The sequence below is a fragment of the Xiphophorus couchianus genome, chromosome 13 (assembly GCF_001444195.1).
Source record: "Xiphophorus couchianus chromosome 13, X_couchianus-1.0, whole genome shotgun sequence".
NCBI lineage: Eukaryota > Metazoa > Chordata > Actinopteri > Cyprinodontiformes > Poeciliidae > Xiphophorus > Xiphophorus couchianus.
In genome coordinates, this window is record NC_040240.1 from 2,598,344 (window position 1) to 2,620,797 (window position 22,454).

General features: G+C 42.2%; 1 protein-coding gene and 1 long non-coding RNA gene across 4 annotated transcripts in view; one reads left to right on the forward strand and one right to left on the reverse strand.

Annotated features, from left to right (window-relative positions):
- Positions 1–22,454, forward strand: part of LOC114155592 (uncharacterized) — a 226,595-nt gene that overhangs the window by 100,049 nt on the left and 104,092 nt on the right. The window lies entirely within an intron of this gene.
- akap6 (A kinase (PRKA) anchor protein 6) overlaps positions 1–22,454 on the reverse strand; it is a 176,975-nt gene that overhangs the window by 61,553 nt on the left and 92,968 nt on the right. For all 3 annotated transcript variants that reach the window (XM_028035523.1, XM_028035522.1, XM_028035521.1), the window contains exons 14-15: positions 15,356–15,471; positions 4,175–4,295 (exon numbers count right to left, since the gene is read on the reverse strand). In XM_028035523.1, coding sequence (XP_027891324.1) covers positions 4,175–4,295; positions 15,356–15,471 — 237 coding nt within the window. The remainder of the gene's footprint in view (positions 1–4,174; positions 4,296–15,355; positions 15,472–22,454) is intronic.

Here is a 22,454-nt window from a genome sequence, read left to right on the forward strand (position 1 = left end):
AAGAAAGTTTAAGTATTTGGGAACGACAGCAACTCAACCACCAAATAGTAGTCCACATAAACCGACGGAGTGGGGTCAGTAGATGCTGAAACACATAATTGAAGAGGTCACCAACTTTCTGCAGAGTCAGTCACTACTGACCTACAAACTTCATGTGGCCTTCAGATTAGCCCAAGAACAGTGCGCAGAGAGCTTCATGGAATGGGCTTCCATGGTAACCAACTGCATCCAAGCCAAACATCACCAAGAGCAATGCAAAGCGTGGGATGCAGTGGTGTAAAGCCACCGCCACTGGACTCTAGAGCAGTGGAGGCGTTTTCTCTGGAGTGATGAATTGCGCTTCTACATTTGGTAATGTTATGGATAAGTTGAAGCTGTTCTAGCTGCTAAGGATGGACCAAAGTCATATTGAACCATATGGGTTATCAATGGGATGGTACATAAGCTCATATGTGAGTCAAAGCAGGTGAGCCAATACTTCTGGCAATATAGTGTATTCTAAGACCTATCATTAATACGGAAAGGAAAAATAAGCATTTGAACAGTATAAATAAGAGGACAGAAGTGGATCATAAAACTTGCCTTTTCCAAGTGGAGAAAATAATAAAAGGAGAGAAGAATTACTTCAGTTTTGTTTCTTGCTCAACTGAAAAATGTTGTGCCATATCCTCGCGTTGACTTGTTTTATGGATCTACTTAGCACTGGAATGGGTTCATATTAACCTGTTGACAATGTAATGTAGAGCTTATCTATTATTTGTTTCATCTGAGCTAATGGGAAATACATAAGGGGCAATTTTACAATATGAGAATGTGAGTTAGTCCCATCATTACAAGAGGAATGGTAGATATTACATAGTACATTTTATAAAAATTAAATTAATTTATTTTTGGATGTATTGTATTTTATTCTTATGGTAGGGTTACCTGCTGGCATAACTTGATTATGCATTTTGATAAATCTACAGATCTGTCCTGTAGATTTAAATGTAAATCTAGTGTACAGGTCTTGAAGCACACAAATTATGTTTTAATTTTCACTTAAAGTTACACAGAAAAGCAGTTTCAATGCTTTAGGTTGGCTATTTAAGAAAGTATTCACCAATCTGTTGTGGAGAGAGAAAATATTAGATAATAATACTGCAAAGTAATGTTATCTATTATTCTGGAAGACACACAACAAAATGTTACCCTTTAAAATTTTGAAAAGACAAGAATTTAGGAGATGACAGAAAATGCCAATCAAATTCGGGACAATTGAATACCCGAGACTAAGACACTGTGGTAAGTTCCACTAAATTCATTTAACTTGTTAGATTCTTATGAACAGAGATGTGCTATATACAGATACACAATGGACTGACAGATGGATTCAGATAAAGTGTGGGAAACAAAAAACATGACATCTCTGTCCACAGGCCTTTTCCACCATGAAGGTATAAAAAAATCCATATGTGAGCAGCATGCAGGGTAGACCTGTCTGCAGACCTGTCTCTGCAAGTCGCAGTGGTGAAGAGGGCAAGAAAGAGTATACCAAAGCGACCTTGGACTAGGCGAAGAAATACTGTTGAGATTAACATCAATAATTCAGCAGAAGAGTTGACACATCAAAAAAATGAGAGAGAGAAAGTGAAAAAGGAGAAGACAATGCCCACTGACTCTGGAATCATCTAAAATTCATGCATGCATCATCGCTTCCATGAATATTCATTAGGAGATGAATATTTAAGTGTGACTCCTATGGAGAAATTAAGTTCATCTTTACACTTATCAATAATTTGCAGGCCAGGTGACTCTCATCAAGCAAATAAATAAGTCATGCTGTTGTGTGCATACACACAGGCGAGCATGCGCATGGACAAACACACGTACACACACCCCCACCCCCACAGAGAAACACACAAAGTAAGGCAGAACAAAAAAAAAAAAAAGAAATCGTTGAAAACAACACAAAGTTATGATTCTTCACAGCTATGTTCTGGTTCAAATGGAAGACATCTTCATTCCCTCGAGCCAGTGCATATGGAAACCCCCTGATATTTCATGTAACATGATCCCGCAAATATTTGGATCATTGACTTGTTCTGTTATGGCCTTTAATGACAAATGACTGCAAACATCTAATTCAAGGGGTTATCAGATTAGGCTTGTAGTCACAGTAGCTCCTATGACTACAAGTCGGAAAGAGGAGGGTGGTATATCTAGAGTAGCTGATGGTTTGTGAATATTTTAATGTTCACTCATATCTATCTGGTGTGTATTGTTTGATCTGGGCTCTCTGGTTCAGTTTGTATTTTCCATCGTTAGGTAAAATAATTTGCTTTGTGGTAATATGTTCACTTGATCCTTTCTAATCAGCATTTAGACTATCCTTGCTTTTTGTTTTAGAAATGGATTCCTTTTATTCACTTTACAGGATCACAGACCTAAAGGTTGCAGTTTTTAAAGGAGGGTTAGAGTTTTCCAATTACAATATTATTTGTCAGTCAGCTGTAATTCAAATCCAGAGCAAAAATTTTGTTTCCTGAAGGTTCTCAGAAAAAATCATCCACTGGAAACCAAGCTCTTAGCCTTCTACCAGTGCTCCATCCAGAACATACTTAGTCATGTGTGTGGGTTCTGCAGCAGCACAACCTCAGAGATTAAAGCTTTAACCCTAACCCGACCCCAGAGGAACTCCAGTATCACAAAAGCCATGAACGTGAAAAAAATGCAGCTCTCTCAAGACACTGAAGGTCCAAACCAGCACACAGTGTTCAAAAAACACATTCTATGCAAAATAATAAACAAATCAATATCTTTGAACAATATTATATGGCAATATTGAGATCGCCATCTAAATATCGGCATATGTGCACTAATAGTAATCATGTGCAATAATTGTTAAAATGTGTAAATCAGCTTTTTTATCCTATTTGTTTCTTCCATTTCATTTCACTTTTGGCTAATTTGTTGTGCAGGTAAGTGATGCTTAACTGATGCACCTTTGTAGTGACAATGAAATATATAGTATATTGATACTGCATTCATGCTATAGACAGTCAAGATATTAGCAATTTACATTTTTTTTATGATTACCTTAAATAAGAAGTGAAAAGACAAGGCCAAATCTTTTTGGCAGAGAGGGATGAACTTTAACATGTGTCTATAATAATTTGTTCAGTCAATTCTGACTGTCTGTCACAAATCAGCAGAATTTTGGTCAACAACTGTCACTCATCTGAGCAGCATTCAATGATCCCTCTCAATAGCTGATAGACAAATTGAAATTATTTTGTTTTTTTTCAATGCACTTTACTCTGAAGCCTTCAGGTCTTCAACCAGCCTTATACGCAATAATTGACAAGTGACACCAACAGCAATGAAATATTTTGAATGGTTGGTTTTGAAAGGAACACTCACTCTTGCTTACTTATAAACGTTGTCACTGTAATTAATGACTTTCCATATACCTTTAGTGACTTTTGATTAAAAAACCAGAAAGTGACAAATCTAGTGTTCACTCATATCTATCTGGTGTGTATTGTCTGATCTGGACTCTCTTTTTCTGTGTTGTTAGAGGCTTGTATACAGCTCAGCTGAAGCCCCGCTCTGTCCTGAGTAAGTAGCAAGAGCTGCTGTGAGCACTTCCTGTCACTCATCAAGCACTGAAGTCAGTCTGGTAGTCGTCTGTCCTACAGCATAATGTTGCCAATAGTCAGAGCAGAGGAGACCAATTCCACTCCGTGTTCACATTGCAAATAAATCACACATTTACAAGGTTGAGTAACCAGCTTGGACAGTTCCCAATGATATGCAATCATTAGAATCCCTGGGACATGAGGAAGCTTTAGTCCCATAACAGACTCAATTTAGAGTTTCTTATGCGTCATTATCATGTTGAGAGCTCAGTGGTAATAGTAGTTGTCTTGGAAACAGAAAGTTTGGGTTTAGTTTTAGCTAATGCTGACTAACAATCTGTATACTGATGTATAAATGTGGCTCTAGTGTAGAAGTGCGTAGAGTGATTGATATAACCAGAAATGTGCTACATAGATACATACATAGTTCATTGACTCTTACTGTCACTGGTAGCCAGTGACAGAAACAGTCCCTGACTACTTGTGAAGTCAAAGAACTTGTGCTGAAAAAGAACATTTTCCGTCTAAGAGACTCACAAAGCAGTCCATCTTACTTTGAAGAGGTGATGTCTCTGCTCTTCTGACATCATCAACTGGTGGCTGTCGGTTACCATAGCATCCATGTCCATCAGCCACTCCCACAGTTCCTGGTACTCTGCTTCAAACTCCTGCAAACTAATAATAGAAAGAAACAGGTTCATGAGTTTGTTTGCTGTGATTAAAACTTTTGAAATTATTGGTTGACTTTTATTTGCCAGACTAAGTGGCTTCATCCAAACAACAGGTAGGATGTTATGCAGCATAACTCTGTACCGGGATGTTAAGGCACTGACCCCTAACCCTTCTACATCCAGACATACATCTTTGACCGATTCTCATTGCAAACCATGACACAAAGGCTGATGATGGAAAAAATGTAAAGTCTAGATAAACATATATGTTTATATGTATATGTTTATAAATATATATATATATATACATACATATATACATACATAAGGACATTTTGAATAATGCCATATTTAAATATTTAAAAGTGTCATAATTTACCGAATGACACTTTATGACAGTCATAAATATTCATTAAGACTTACTACTGTCCAAGACAGGTGTTATGTCATGTTTATGACGGTGTCATGACAGTCTTATTCACAACCTGTCAAATACAGTGTTACCAAACATTTTTATGTTTCTACTATTGACTGTGTGTTCTCTGACTTTGTATTTATGCCTCTGCTGTTTGAACTTCAACCTAAACAAAGTCAGTGCATCCAGGTGAAAAGAGTCATAATCACTAAATCATTAAATTAACTTGTTCTCAAAAGCAATTCTATACATACATTTATTTATATCTTATTAATTTGTGGCAAAGCGATTTTGTAAAAGCAGGTCTGTGCTGTTGTGGTTGGTTGACATGACGATATTTTTGGGTTTTTAGAAATATGTTTTTTCAATGGATCAATTTTCTCAAAGGTTTGAAAATACCTGTCAGTATGTAATTAATCTATATAATATGTTTCACTCAGTGAATTGGCCAAATTAAATAAATGAACTGTTCAATAATATTCTTGTGTGTGTGTGTGTAGAGGGAGGGGTGGGAGGGGGGTATAAAGTAACATAAGATTTAAGCAAATGACTTGCTTCTGCCATGGCATTCAAATTAATTACCACTAATAAATGTTTGTTTTGATTAGATGTCATAATGTAATTCCAATCTGTTTTCTATCTGTCATATTGAAAGTCTGATTATTTTGTCATGGAAACTGATCAAAAAATAAAGTTAAATGTTGCAGTTTATTTTCTTTTTGTCCCCATTATTATTTACTTTATACCTCACTTATTTTGCTGCTTCTATTTTTTTTACTGCTTTCATCCCATTTCTTATTTCAGTATTTTTCCATCTCTTATTCTCTCTCGGCTTTCGTTTCGTAACAGCAGCCCTGTTGTTTTTCTCTTCAAGTTCATCCTTGTTTCATCTCCAAAATCCTTCTCCTTCTGTATCATGCCCACATTTTCTTTCACTAGTCCATCTCATGTTTCCTCTTCTGTTTTTCTCTCCACTATTTTACCTCTGTAATCTTCTTCCCAACATTTTTCTCCTCCCTGCCCACATCTGCAGCTGCTTCTGTTTCCATTTCCTCCTCCTCCATCACCTTCACTATCCTCCTCGACGCAGGATCACATCTAATATTTATGCTCCTGGAACAGAGGCCAATTGCTCAAACACACAGATTACTGTCAGCCATTTTGTTAAGGTGTGTGTTTATTATTTATATATTCTCTGTTTTTCAGTCTCAGCGGGGATCACCAACACGTTTCTCAACATTAGCAGTGAAATTGTTTGGAGTTCTCTTGTCACCACAACCGACACTTTGACAATCTGTCGGGCCTAAAGCATTTCCATGACGACATGCACACTCACACACATGCAAGCATGCACACAATTTAAGACAATTGCACACTAAGGGACACTTTCTTCAGCAATCAAGTCACAAACAGCCTCATCACAACGAATGTACACACGTACACACACAGAAACACACACATTCTAAGGCAACAAAGCTAATGTCAACTGAGAATTAAAAAACTAAATCTATTGATCGCTCTAAAAGAAATCTAAAAATCTGGATTTTCTCAAAGGACAATGTTATATAACACACTAATTACAATTAAAACTACTAACATTAAATTAGTTGTGAATACAGACAAGAGAGAACTTAAATCAAAATGCTACTTTCTCTGTCACACTGCTGAAAAATAAAAATAAAAATCTTCATTTTGCTCCACTCTTAGCAATACTAAAGTTTCTATGTGATTTATCATGTCCAACTTTTAAAAACACAATCAACTGTGTCCTGTCAGTATGGCAGTTATTTAAATAATCATGTACAATTAGTAGGTATTGTAATGGAAATTTTATGAATGGGCATTCAACAATTTCAGATTATTTTAGATGGAAAAATTCAAAGGTCTTTCCCGGATTTTTTTTTTTCCACAGTCCTATTAGACAATTTGTTTGTCCTATTAGACAATTAGAACATTAGATATATTGACATAAACATTTCTAATAGGCTGAACAAGCTGATGTATTTATAGCATCATATTTAAAGAAACAGTAGCTCCGAGGCGGAGCTTTGTGGAAAAAGGCAGCGCCTGGTGAGAATTCTTGCACCCAGAATGTTTGCCATGGGAGACTAAAGTATTCCTCAAACATGCATGAAAGAAGTAAAGCAACATTCAAAGGTATGATTTTGATGAGAGAATAACATTAGAATTACATTTTACACAATACTGCTCCTTTAAGAAACAATTGTACAGCAAACAGTTTCAGCAACAGATTAACTTCAAGCTTTCAAAGTTTGCATATTTAAGCCTTTCTTCTCTGTAAGCCATGTGTGTCCAAATATTCCATGTTGTAACATGAGATATTTACACAGAAAGGTTTCTTTAACTTTCAATGTAATATATTTCGGTAACACAAATACGTACCGTAATTTTTTTTTTTCTGAACAGTGCCTACAACACGGCTATTGTAAGAGAAGAAAAAAAAACAGTAGACTACTAGAAAAAGTAATTGATGGTATCTTCCACCTGTCTGCTATCACCACCAAAAACCTTCAGCCTCACACACACTGTTGTTGTCACTCTCAATGTCATTTATATTTTGCTCCAGAGCTCGTGCGCTCCTGTTCATCACGCAGCAGGCCAGCCTTTTGAAACCTTTTGGTAAAAAGCTGTATATTAGCTGCATCGCAGTGTTCAAAGAGTGTGTAATAAGTAGCAGCTTATAAATCTGACCTTGGCAATTTTGGTCATGGCAGTTAACCATGGTCATTTATATTATACACAAAGATACACACCATACTAAAGGATATATGTGCATCTTGTGTGTTTTTTTATTTATTCAAATAAAGCACAGAGCCTACATTGAAGAGAGTAACCATGTTAAAAAACCAATTCACTCTTTCACTCTTTGAAATTTTCATCTTGGGAGAAATGGAGACGTAAGAATCCTTATCTTGAAATGAAAGTGGATGTCAGAAATACAGCTGGAAATGTCTTCAATGTTTTATGGGATATACTGTTAATACAAAGAACAATTATCCCACAATAAGAATATATATATCCATGTAAAATAAAGAGCTCCTCATCAAAAGGGCAACTCATAGCATGAAAAACAAAGAACTTCACATGTGCCATTTCTCTAATTATCAAAGATATATTATCCATTTTGGCAAAGCAATGTCTCACTAATATTACATGATAATAACTGGACGCTGTTACTCCTGTAAACTGGAACTTTATAGCAAGCTAATGTAGCTTGCTACCCGCTAAGGTCCTTAAAAAGTTATTTCTTTCTAAAATATTTATGGTTCTTTGACAAAAAAGAAAAGATTCTCCAGATTTTCCTTAAAACAAAAACATTTCTTTTTTTTTAGAATACATATCACAGAAATCTTGCTTGCTTAAGTTAGCTGTAAAACTGACATTTTGAGGAGCGGTTCTATGAAAGTTTGAACTTCCTCTTCCATTCTGTCTCCAAACTCTACCTTTTTTCCTTTCCTCTCAGGTACATTGAACTGCATTCCCTCCCTCTCCTCCAACTCCTGCTCCTCCCACGTCCTCCCTGCCTGCTCCTCCAACACCTTCGTGCAGCTTTACACATTTCATGTTCTCTACATCCTAATAAAATAAGAGCTACACAGAAAAGATGAAGCGCAGCAAGCAAGCACTGCTTCCTTCCCTTGAGGCGGCGTTTCTCATTATGCAGCGAGCAGAGCGGCCCTTTACTGACTCAGGAAGATAAAGCAGATACAACACTTGCACAGATTGTTTTCTCTTGTCATTTGTCAGTTTTCCACTCCCCCTCTTTTCCTCTCCATCGTTTTTGTCTTGTTCACACACTAATGTTAACTAAATGCTTTGTAAAACAGGATATCTCATGGGGTTGAAGACGAAAAAACAGACAAATCTGAGAGGAAGGCGCGACGTGGTGCCACTGTGGCACTGCGTTCGGTGCTGGGATGGTTACAAAGTGTTTGAAGTGTCAGCTTCTTTTTCTGTCATACCGTGCTGGTGGAGTGTGTAGGAGTGCTATGGAGAGCTATTCTGACATTCAGTCACCTGAGGAGATTTGAATTCTAGGAATCTATTATTCATGTCTGCCATGACAATCTCAATCAGCCCTAGTTACAATGAAATCTGCTATATGGCTTGGAAATGTATAAATATCTTAAGACTTATGTACAACAGACACACAGAGTTTTTAAAATATTAAAAATGCATTTTAAGAAATTGTCTTTATTGTATTTTACAAAACGTTGTGCTTTAAAATGTGTCCTTTATGAACAACAGAGTTACAGAATAAAGGAAAATATATTTTTTTAAAACAAAAGTGCAACTTAAGATAGTCAGAAAATGTAAAGGAAAACCTGGGAGGTTTTCCTTTACATTCTCCTCCTTGGGCTGCCACCTTATCGTGGTGGAGGGGTTTCAGTGTCCCAATGATCCTAGGAGCTATGCTGTCTGGGGCTTCATGCCCCTGGTAGGGTCACCCAAGGCAGACAGGTCCTAGGTGAGGGACCAGACAAAGCGCAGCCCGAAGACCCCAATGACGAAGGAAAACCTTGGACTTGGTGTTCCCTTGCCCGGACGTGGGTCACCGGGGCCCGACTCTGGAGCCAGGTCTGGAGGGGGGGCACGATGGCGAGCGCCTGGTGGCCGGGCTTTTACCCATGGAGCCCGGCCGGGCTCAGCCCGAAGAGGAAACATGGGTCCCCCCTCCCATGGGTCCACCACCCGTGAGAGGGGCCAAAGGGGTCGGGTGCACTGTGTAATGGGTGGCGGCCAAGGGAGGTGACACTGGCGGTCCAATCCCGGGTTGCAGAAGCTGGCACTTGGGACGTGGAATGTCACCTCTCTGGTGGGTAAGGAACCAGAGCTAGTGTGTGAGGTCGAGAGGTTCCGGCTAGAAATAGTTGGTCTCACCTCGACGCATGGCTCTGGTTCTGGAACCAGTCTCCTTGAGAGGGGCTGGACATACTTCCACTCTGGAGTTGCCCAAGGTGAGAGACGTCGGGCAGGAGTGGGCATACTTGTTGCTCCCCATCTCGGCGCCTGTACGTTGGGGTTTACCCCGGTGAACGAGAGGGTAGCCTCCCTCTGCCTACGGGTGGGGGGACGGGTTCTGACTGTCGTTTGTGCTTACGGGCCGAACGACAGTTCAAATTACCCACCCTTTTTGGAGTCCTTAGAGGGGGTACTGGAGAGTGCTCCTCCTGGGGACTCCCTTGTTCTGCTGGGGGACTTCAACGCTCACGTGGGCAATGACAGTGAGACCTGGAGGGGCGTGGTTGGGAGGAACGGCCCGCCCGACCAGAACTCAAGCGGTGTTCTGTTGCTGGACTTCTGTGCTCGTCATGGATTGTCCATAACGAACACCATGTTCAAGCATAAGGGTGTCCATATGTGCACTTGGCACCAGGACACCCTAGGCCGCAGTTCGATGATCGACTTTGTCATCGTTTCATCGGATCTGCGGCCGTATGTCTTGGACACTCGGGTGAAGAGAGGTGCGGAGCTGTCCACTGACCACTACCTGGTGGTGAGTTGGCTCCGGTGGTGGGGGAGAAAGCCGGTCAGACCTGGCAGGCCCAAACGTGTTGTGAGGGTCTGCTGGGAACGTCTGGCGGAATCCCCTGTGAGACGGAGCTTTAACTCCCATCTCCGGCAAAGCTTCGAACACGTCCCAGGGGAGGTGGGGGACATGGAGTCTGAGTGGACCATGTTCCATGCCTCCATTGTTGAGGCAGCCGATCGGAGCTGTGGCCGCAAGGTTGTCGGTGCCTGTCGAGGCTCCCATTACAGTATTCAGATAATGTCCATTAAAAAACAGAGGAAAGATGAAACTACAATTTGACATTCTGAATACTGTAAAATGACTATGACAAGAGTGTTAGTCAGGGCACTGCTCACTGATGGCCAGTAGATAGACCTTAAGTTGATATTAAAGCCTCGCTTTGGACATTCAAGCTCTCCAACAAACAGTCTAAATGACTGCTGAAGGAGCAGCAACCTTTTTAGATGAACACTTTATTTAATTGGTCAGAAGAAGGCCCAGCAGACACTGTACTACCTGTAGCAACTCAAAACGAAAAGTTTATTATTCAGTCTGTCCCATTCATAGTCATCCTCCAAGCTGTAATGGACAATCAGGGTGCATACATGTCTATGGTACAGTCTACTGAACTATCTGCAGACTCCACACATGTTGGATATAAACTGTTTAAACATATCTTCAAAAGCAGCCGTCACACTGTCTCTCTGATGATCAGTTAGTGAATTGATACAATACATATCTGCATTAAATCAACCTTTAAATTCCCTTCTCACCCACCGCGGGTGGTTCTTATCCTCTGAGCTCGGGTCCTCTACCAGAGGCCTGGGAGCTTGAGGGTCCTGCGTAGTATCTTGGCTGTGCCAAGGACTGCACATTTCTGGACTGAGATGTCTGGTGTTGTTCCTGGGATCTGTTGTTGCCATTGGTCCAGTTTGGGGGTGACTGCCCCGAGGGCCCCGATGACCACAGGCATCACTGTGGTCTTCACCTTCCAGGCCCTCTCCAGTTCCTCCCTGAGGCCCTGGTATTTCTCTAGTTTCTCGTGCTCCTTTTTCCTGATGTTGCAGTCTCTTGGTATTGCTACATCTACCACAACGGCTTTCCTCTGTTGTTTATCCACTACAACAATGTCTGGTTGGTTCGCCATTACCATTTTGTCTGTCTGGATCTGGAAGTCCCACAGGATCTTAGCTCTGGCGTTCTCCGCCACCTTTGGGGGTGTTTCCCACTTTGATCTCGGGGTTTCCAGTCCATATTCTGCACAGATGTTTCTGTACACTATGCCTGCAACTTGGTTATGTCGTTCCATGTACGCTTTCCCTGCCAGTATCTTGCACCCTGCTGTTATGTGCTGGACTGTCTCAGGGGCCTCCTTGCACAATCGACACCTTGGGTCTTGTCTGGTGTGGTAGATCTGGGCCTCTATTGCTCTGGTGTTTAGGGCCTGTTCCTGGGCGGCCAGGATGAGGGCCTCTGTGCTGTCCTTGAGTCCAGCTTTTTCCAGCCAGTGGTAGGATTTACTGATATCAGCCACTTGGGTTATTTGCTGGTGGTACATCCCATATACCACCAGCATATATATATATCTCCATCCATCCATCCATCCATCCATCTTCTTCCGCTTATCCGGGGTCGAGTTGCGGGGGTAGCAGCTTCAGAAGGGAGGCCCAGACGTCCCTCTCCCCGGCCACTTCTTCCAGCTCTTCCGGGGGAATCCCGAGGCGTTCCCAGGCCAGCCGAGAGACATAGTCCCTCCAGCGTGTCCTGGGTCTTCCCCGGGACCTCCTCCCGGTGGGACGTGCCCGGAACACCTCACCAGGGAGGCGTCCAGGAGGCATCCTGACCAAATGCCCGAGCCACCTCAACTGGCTCCTCTCGATGTGAAGGAGCAGCGGCTCTACTCTGAGTCCCTCCCGAATGACTGAGCTTCTCACCCTATCTCTAAGGGAGAGCCCAGCCACCCTACGAAGAAAACCCATTTCGGCCGCTTGTATCCGCGATCTTGTTCTTTCGGTCATGACCCAAAGCTCATGACCATAGATGAGGGTGGGAACATAGATCGACTGGTAAATCGAGAGCTTCGCTTTTTTGCTCAGCTCTCTCTTCACCATGATGGACCAGTACAGCGCCCGCTTGACGGCAAACGCTGCGCCAATCCGCCTGTCAACCTCCCGCACCCTTCTTCCCCCATTCGTGAACAAGATGCCGAGATACTTGAACTCCTCCACTTGGGGCAGGACACCCCCCCTGACCCGGAGAAGGCACTCTACCCTTTTCCAGCTCAATACCATGGCCTCGGATTTGGAGGCACTGATCCTCATCCCGGCCACTTCAAACTCGGCTGCGAACCGCTCCAGCGAGAGCTGCAGATCACGACCCGATGAAGCCAAAAGGACCACATCGTCTGCAAAAAGCAGAGATGAGATCCTAAGGCCAAGAAATCGGATCCCCTCAACACCTTGGCTGCGCCTAGAAATTCTGTCCATGAAAGTGATGAACAGAATCGATGACAAAGGGCAGCCCTGGCGGAGTCCAACTCTCACCGGAAACGAGCCCGACTTACTGCCGGCAATGCGGACCAGACTCTGACACCGGTCATACAGGGACCTGACAGCCCGTATCAAAGGGCCTGGTACCCCATACTCCCGGAGAACCCTCCACAGGGCTCCCCGAGGGACACGGTCGAACGCCTTCTCCAAGTCCACAAAACACATGTAGACTGGTTGGGCGAACTCTCATGCACCCTCCAGGACCCTGCCGAGGGTGTAGAACTGGTCCAGTGTTCCACGACCAGGACGAAAACCACACTGCTCTTCCTGAATCCGAGGTTCGACTGTCCGAGGGACCCTCCTCTCTAGGACCCCTGAATAGACCTTGCCAGGGAGGCTTAAGAGTGTGACCCCTCTATAATTGGAGCACACCCTCCGGTCCCCCTTTTTGAACAGGGGGACCACCACCCCAGTCTGCCAATCCAGGGGAACTGCCCCCGGTGTCCATGCGATATTGCAGAGTCGCGTCAGCCAACACAACCCTACAACATCCAGAGCCTTAAGGAACTCCGGGCGGATCTCATCCACCCCCGGAACCTTGCCACCGAGGAGCTTTTTAACCACCTCGGCGACCTCGTCCCCAGAGATTGGAGAGCCCAACCCGAAGTCCCCAGGCTCAGCTTCCCCAATGGAAGGCATGTTGGTGGGATTGAGGAGGTCTTCGAAGTACTCTGCCCACTGGCCCACAACGTCCCGAGTAGAGGTCAGCAGCACACCATCCCCACTATAAACAGTGTTGGTGCTGCACCGCTTCGCCGCCCGAGACGCCGGATGGTGGACCAGAATCGCCTCGACGCCGTATGGAAGTCTTTCTCCATGGCCTCTCCAAACTCCTCCCACGGCCGAGTTTTTGCCTCAGCAACCACCCGAGCCGCATGCCGCTTCGCCCGCTGGTACCCATCAGCTGATTCCGGAGTTCCACAGGCCAAAAAAGCCCGATAGGACTCCTCCTTCAGCCTGATGGCATCCCTCACTGAAGGTGTCCACCAACGGGTTCGAGGGTTGCCGCCGCCACAGGCACCGACAACCTTGCGGCCACAGCTCCGATCGGCCGCCTCGACAATGGAGGCATGGAACATGGTCCACTCAGACTCCATGTCCCCTACATCCCCTGGGACGTGTTCGAAGCTTTGCCGGAGATGGGAGTTAAATCTCCGTCTCACAGGGGATTCCGCCAGACATTTCCAGCAGACCCTCACAACTCGTTTGGGCCTGTCAGGTCTGACCGGCTTTCTCCCCCACCACTGGAGCCAACTCACCACCAGGTAGTGGTCAGTGGACAGCTCCGCACCTCTCTTCACCCGAGTGTCCAAGACATATGGCCGCAGATCCGATGAAACGATGACAAAGTCGATCATCGAACTGCGGCCTAGGGGGTCCTGGTGCCAAGTGCACATATGGACACCCTTATGCTTGAACATGGTGTTCGTTATGGACAATCCATGACGAGCACAGAAGTCCAACAACAGGACACCGCTCGAGTTCAGATCGGGCGGGCCGTTCCTCCCAACCACGCCCCTCCAGGTCTCACTGTCATTGCCCACGTGAGAGTTGAAGTCCCCCAGCAGAACAAGGGAGTCCCCAGGAGGAGCAATCTCTAGTACTCCCTCTAAGGACTCCAAAAAGGGTGGGTAATCTTAACTGTCGTTCGGCCCGTAAGCACAAACGACAGTCAGGACCTGTCCCTCCACCCGTAGGCGGAGGGAGGCTACCCTCTCGTTCACCGGGGTAAACCCCAACGTACAGGCTCCGAGATGGGGAGCAACAAGTATGCCCACTCCTGCACGACGCCTCTCACCTTGGGCAACTCCAGAGTGGAAGTATGTCCAGCCCCTCTCAAGGAGACTGGTTCCAGAACCAGAGCCATGCGTCGAGGTGAGACCAACTACTTCTAGCCGGAACCTCTCGACCTCACACACTAGCTCCGGCTCCTTCCCCACCAGAGAGGTGACATTCCACGTCCCAAGAGACAGCTTCTGCAACCGAGGATCGGACCACCAGGGTCCCCTCCCTTGGCCGCCACCCATCACACAATGCACCCGACCCCTTTGGCCCCTGGGAGGGGGGACCTATGTCTCCTCTTCGGGCTGAGCCCGGCCGGGCCCCTTGGGTAAAAGCCCGGCCACCAGGCACTCGCCATCGTGCCCCCCCTCCAGGCCTGGCTCCAGAGTGGGGCCCCGGTGACCTGCGTCCGGGTGAGGGAACACCAAGTCCAAGATTTTCATTCATCATTGGGGTCTTTGGGCTGCGCTTTGTCTGGTCCCTCACTTAGGACCTGTCTACCTTGGGTGACCCTACCAGGGGCATGAAGCCCCAGACAGCATAGCTCCTAGGATCATTGGGACACTCAAAGCCCTCCACCACGATAAGGTGGCAGCCCACGGAGAGGAGATATATATATATATATATATATAACTGATCATCAGAGAGACCGGGTGTGACAGCTGCTTTTGAAGATATGTACATATCATATATATATATATACAAAGTAAAGAAGTTGTATTCTTTCTTTTGCATATATAAAGAGAAAAGAAATTAATTTGACAGAAAGGGTCTTCTGTGCTTGCCTGCTGCTCCTGTTGTACTTCCTGGAGGATGATGGGTAGTGGAGTCCCTTCAGCCTAACTGACATCGTCTCAAGGGCAACTTGCTGGATGTTGCATTCAGTTGAGTTCTGCTCCACCTGAAGAACACAGGACAAAACTTTATGAAAACCCACAAATTATGTATCCACCAACATTCTCTTCATCATTATGACTGAACCTGCTAATTCATTTTTAAATAAAACCTAAAACAAAACAGCTTGACGAAAGGCTAAATGTATCTTCTTTCAAACTAAATATATCTTTCTCAGTTGTGGAATAATCAAAGTGGACACAATCTTATGTTTAAGACCAAAATGACTCATAAGCCTGACAGAAAGTAATCTTAACTTCACCAACATGTTTCTTCTAGTTGTAAAGAATAAACACATGTAGAAAAATGTGGCAGAGATTTCAATGTCAACATCACTTAAGTAGCACTTAGTAAACAAGTTGCACCCGCATGATACACAAAAAGAACAATAAAATAATTGATAAGAATAGTTAAGACAGAAACACAGAAGACAAATAAAATAAAAATAAGGAATTAGTTCTACGCCAATATCAATTGACAAGTGTCTGAAGACGAACAAATACTTGCCTACTAATCTGTTTATATCACTGCATCACTGGAGGCTGGGAATTCAAATACAGTTTTAAAGTTACTTTATTGTATCCATGACTTATCAGTAACCAGAACATCAGAGGGGAAAAGTGACTGAATGAGAAAACAATCTAAAATCTGCTGGCAAAGCATGGTGTCCTCAGGCCGCTAACTGGAGAGTCCATGCAGGACTGTGTAGATTCAGTGAAGAATTTTTCTAATACCCTGAAAGATGACCTAATCAATAACTTTAGAGGAATGTAGATACAACATTTTAGAGTGGAGGCGATTATGACATGACCAGAGGCTCAGAATCAAAGTAACAATTCAAACAAGCCATGTCTCCTTTGGAGGAACAGAGAGAGGTGGATGAACACACCCCCCTGCCAGGTGTGTGCCAGGTTTGCTGTGAGAATCCGGTGTGTGTGTGGGTGTGTGTGTGCGTGGGGGTGCGTGGGTATGCGTGTGTTGTGTCCTTTAAAGCCTTGCAAGTGGCTAGCAGCCCACTAGAGAAACACTCCAGTCTCACCCTGCTGTCTCGTCTCTAGTGACAAAACGTTGTATCTCACACACTCAGCCACACACCATCCATATGCTACATGTTTATTATAGATGTGTAATGTATTCTGAATCCACAAATACAAATCTTGTCATCACAAATTACTCTCGCACCTGCATTTATCATAAACAGCTTTGTTCTAACACAAGCAGCCGCTCACACACAAACTTCCATCAGGCTAGCACAAATGTTCGCATAAAGTCACACAAGCTCACAAATTGACCACGAATTGCTGCAGACACATGAACACACACATCACAGCGAGTCGTTTCTAAACACAATCATATAGAGGCACTCAGCACGCGGCTCAGATGTAATTGCATACAAACTATATGGAGATGAGGCTTCAATTGAACCAATGAAGGAAGGCTGAGTGTGTACAAATAGCGAGGCAAACACACACACACACACACGCCGACACACTGCTTTTTCCTCTTTCAGTAACAATCTGAATAAAGTATTGGCGCGTGGAGTTGCGTTTACCATCCGATCTACTTAGCAGACTCGACAGAAGGATCTGGAAAGGTCATCCAATCTGTGGCAGGCAGAGATGCTCAATCAAAGGGCTAATAAACAAGCAGGCCATACACAATCAACACCGCTGTCTGGATCACTGTTAAGATGTGTCCAAATGAGAGCATGCTTTGTTTGCATATGCATTGCTGTTGCACAAACAAAGCTAACTGGAAGCTATCAGAAGAAAAAATAGACTCTCACTCTATCTAATGTCTCCTCATCTTCCTTCATTACTGTCCTGCACGTCCATCTTGGTTTGCATTGGCAGGCTGTTTGCTGCCTGCCTGGTCGATGAGTCAGGTTCTAGATCAGTTGAATCAACAGTTTTTATGTGCTAATGTGTCGCTATACACAAATTAAACTATGTTTACAAATTGTTTTACATGTCAATAAAAACAGCTTGTTTGAATCCCTTCTTAATTATTAATGCAAAAGTCGGTCATAAAAAGCTTTTTGAATGTTTCCACTTATATTTTGATGGTTTATTTTTGGTGACAAACTCCAAGTCCTTGAGGATGGAAAGCTTCTCTCCAATCGCTCTAATCTTTAGCTCCCTCCAGAGATCACAGGTGTGGAATACCAAGTAAATATAGGGCCAATATCGCCAATACCGATACCAATACTTACTGTTATTATGGTATGTAAGTATGGTACCATCAAACTTCTGCCCTTCAATTATTTGTATTGTTTTTCCTTTGAATTATTTTCTTAAAATACAGGACAGAATTTGGACAAAGTTTAAAGGTGTCTACAAAATACTTTAATAACATATGAACAATATTAAAAACAGCAAATTTGTGTGAATGGTTTTCTAAATAAACAGTGCAAAATATTATAACGTTTGAGAGAAAACATGCATTCATCTAAAATCACACATTAGAAAATATCAAAGCAAATAATTTTTTATGGTCAAATTTAGAAACTACAGTAAAAAAATAAAATAAAATTTCAATAGGAAATTGGAAACTAAAGTGCTAATCTTATAACCTTAGCATCAATCTAATACTGATACCAACTTAGTATCAATATTATTTGAATTGATCCGCCCACCTCTGCCAGAGATTCTCTATCAGGCTCCACTGGGGATTAGCTCACTTCAAAATATTATTTTGGTCAACCAACCATTTCTTCACCACTTTAGCTGTGTGTTTTTAGTCACTCTGATGTTCAAACCCTTTTTGCCCAGAGGTATAAAAAACAATATATTGAAAAATTAAAAGAACATTTATAGAAAAAGTTCAGATTTTAATAATCAGCAAATGGTATTTTTTCAAAAAATACACTGCAAACATCTGCATGGTTTATTTCTATAAATGAATTTTGGCATAAATATCCATCTGTGCTAAAGTGTGTGTTTACAGCTGGAGTAAATACTATAGAGATTGGAAATTATTTTCTGTATGTCCATTACTCAAAAAAACATAACAGATGGGCCTTGTATATTTATGTACAAGTGGATTTTGTTCTCAGACTTAATGGCTGAGTCCTGGGTTTTCAATTGCATCTTTAGGGCTGCTAATAGACACACAAATCGATAAGAATCTGCCTCACTTGATGAATGAGGAGGGCTTCCCCTGATGCACACTCCCATACACACGCCGACACACACATCCACCAAGTGGTTCTGGATGTGAAGGCTGTAAGAAATGTGCTGCTCTTAGATGTGCTGAATCAAGACATTTTAGGGTTTTTTGTTTACATGTCAGAGCCAATTTATCCAGCATCTCTAGAAACCCTCAGAACCCCGTATCTCCTGAGGTGAGGCCCAGATGTTTGTGTGTTCTCCTGCTATTTCTTCATGTGTAAAACCTATGTGGAGAAAATGTCTGTTGATCTTCTTCAGGGAGAGTGTGGCTTGATCTCTAATGAATGTGCAGGTGTTTGTGCTTGTTTTTCCTGTTGTTTGGGTGTGTTTACGTGTCAGTGTGTGTGTCTCCTGGGGTTTTCCTGGGGCTAAAGCTGCCAATCACGCAGCAGTGCAAAGACTGAGACCTGAGTATTAGCACCATCCAACCAGTCGGCACAACCCAAAACACACATTCTTCTTCTCAGGTTAAAAGAGATAAAAACACTGCAATAAATATACCACAGATGCATTAATCACTAAGCTAGAGAGCAGCACGGCATTAGCATAACATTAACAGGAAGCTAAGTGTGTAGATTCCAACTACAGTCTTATATCTGCAGACAAGTCGGCTTGCTGTAGTTTTCCTTCCCGTCCTCTGAGGTGCAATGACCTGATCACAGCCGGTCTGTAACGGACTGTATAACAGAAAAAATGTCTTTACTTATTATTGCTGTAGTCTGAACTCCACTAGTTATTTGAGTGTCATTGAACAAAACATAATGTAAAGAGCATTTCTTTACCTAAATGACAGAAAAGCTCAATTAAAGGGTAATTCTGTTAGTAGCAGTTGTTCATGATCTACATGTTGCTTTATTATTAGATTGAATATAATTTCAGATTTTTGCATGGTTTTGTCCAGGTTAACATGAGCAATTGTTAATATTTTAAACTATAGACAAGTAACTGTTAGGGATGTATAAATATGACAAATTAGGCCGACATATTGATATTGCTGACATGGCTGAATTTACCAGTATTTTATTTGATCAAATTTCTTATTTGATTACTCGATTAATAGTGAGAATAATCGATGGACGGACGAAGATAATACTATGATATTGTTAAAATTGAACGTATGCATTTCATTTCTAGCCTATCATAATTTATCAAAATTTATCACTTAATCTTAATTATCATGTAATTAGCATTTTTGCAGTTATGTGATGCATTCTACTGCCCCTCCACTACCTCTCTGTAGTGGTAGTGGGGGGCACTACCACCCTCCCTCTCCATGTGGTAAGACAAGGTCATCCTGTTTACTGCTGGTATTTCCTCGCCTTCCTGTAGATCTAATGATTACAGAAGGTGATGAAAGATCAGAAGCACTGATCAGAATGAGTCTCTGTTCTGTCCACAGACACACGATTCAGCCATCACTCTGCTCTGTTCATGCCCTGGGCCTTAACTTCACATATTAAATAACCTCATATATGGCATGTATGCATAAAAGTATCTGTATATTTGTCTTAGACTATTATCTAAGGTGAGAGATTTCAGTAAGTGGGTGGTTTTGTCTTGACGGAACAAAGCAGTGGGTAATGATACAGGATCAATAATGGATATGAGACAGCAGCATTACACTGGTTGGACACTTAGATTTACACACGCACCCCCACGCACGCAGTGTGTGTTTATACACATGAACACACACTGTGGGAGCTCACAGTGCAAATTGACATCTGAAGTGATTCAATGAATATTTGGAAGACAATATAGGAAAACAACAACAACAAAAAAATCAGCAAAACAAACCATTCTGCCATTTTACTACACCAAATTATTAAATTATCAATACAAGAACTGCTACAGAGATGAAGAAAAACATTTCAAAAGTGTTATTGATTTCTATGTTTCTAAATGTTGTTTGGAAAACATAGCAAGCTCATCAGTTTATCTAAACTAATTGTTGCGTGAGTTTTAGAGCAACATGACCTCATTGACAAAACCTTTTAATCTATTCGTTGGTTGCTTCGTGACATATGAGTCAGATAATCTGTGAAAACAATTTAGCCCCTCTTTCTTCCTCTATGATACTGCTGTCATCAGCACACATACACAGGTCTGTCACAAACAAGCAATCAGAGCCTGGAGTGGGGACTCAGTGCTGTCAGTCATGCTGGTGTACACGCTGCTCAGAATCTTCTCCTTTCTCTCTGTTATGCTACAGCTGGTTGACCACAGCACAGCCTGTCAGGAATGCTCATGATGGTTAGCATGGTCTCTAACCACGGAGGATAAGCAGTTTTCCTGGAACAGTGAAACTGAAAGATTAAGCTGCACTTAAGCTTTCACCTATTGCTGTAAAAACCGAAGCCTCATCTGGCAGGTATTGATGGATAATAACACACTGAACTTTTTTGCCTATTTTATCTATAACAAGAGTATGCTGTCTTTTATCAAAATTACTAGCCTTATGAATAATTGCCATAAGCAATTATAATAATTATTCATAGCCTAACTTGACTCCTACAAAAGCACAACAAACAATGTTTAGTGTATACAACCACATTCCTAACTAATAGATCAGTGAGTGTGAAGATGAGGTGACAGAATGCTTCTAGAGGAGCGGAGATGATTTGTACGTCAGAAGAGAAGATGTTAGATTTCATTTTGAAATTAATAAATGTCAACAACAGATATTCATTCAGTTTTTTGTTTCATTGCAATTGTATAATAATTCCACTTTGGAATGATGGTACAATACCTCCTGGATGTAATCTGTTACACTGCCTCATGAAAATTAGATTTTTTTTTAAGTTGATTATTTCACAATTAGCTTGCATGTTAATTAGAACAGTGACTAATGCTAGTTGGCTGCTCTAATGGGAGCGATCTGTCCCAGCGCTGGGATTCACTGCATGCCAAACAGTTTCAGCACAAACCAGACCCACCTTAGAGAGTCAAAAAATGCCAGACAGGAAAGAGCTTAGAACTGGGTGTAAAATACAACACTGCAGGATGACAATGTGGGCTGTTCTTTTGTCTACAGCACATTAAAGTTTTAAAGATCAGAACAACCAAAATCTGCCCACTTAAATTACTGTCAACATAACTACTGTAATACTGCTGCTCACAGAGGGGATGGAATAAAAACCTTATTCCAGGTCTTCTTTTCACTGCATAAAATATATAAATGAAGAGCAACAAGTAAAATTAACACATCTAAAATTTGGATAAGTTGGGACAAAGGTAAATAAATCAAAACTACATTTTCTAATGGCATTTTGAATCAGATAATAAAAACATTTATTTTTACCATATATAAAAAATGATCTCGTGGGAGGACAAAACCTTTAAGAAAAACTTGGAGGAGTAGCTTTGAGGGGTTTTTTTTATCACCCACAAAAACTATATTATTTTCTTGATAGTGTTTTTTGGGGGGGCGGAGGAAAAATGCCAAAATGTTGTGTTGACCAGTTTTGACACAACACCAAAGAATGATGTGAATATACAAGGATCAATCAGGATTCTGGTTGGAGTTCTTCTCATTGTTATGTTTTTAGCAGAAAGCCTCATATGCTGGTTCTTAATGGGAGACGTCGTAATGTGTAGTTCAGGAAGCATATGCAGGGTTCTAATACAATGTCAGTAGCATCCACACAGCTAAACACGCTGCATTCCTGTTGTTCTCCCCTGAATGTTTCCCCATTTCATCTTCTGTCCATCTTTCTGTCAGGTAGAGTGACCTTGTATTTCATTTACTGATAATTATATGGATTTATTCCACAGAGAGGTCTTAATTATAATGCTAGAAATATCGACTGCCTCTATCATCTCC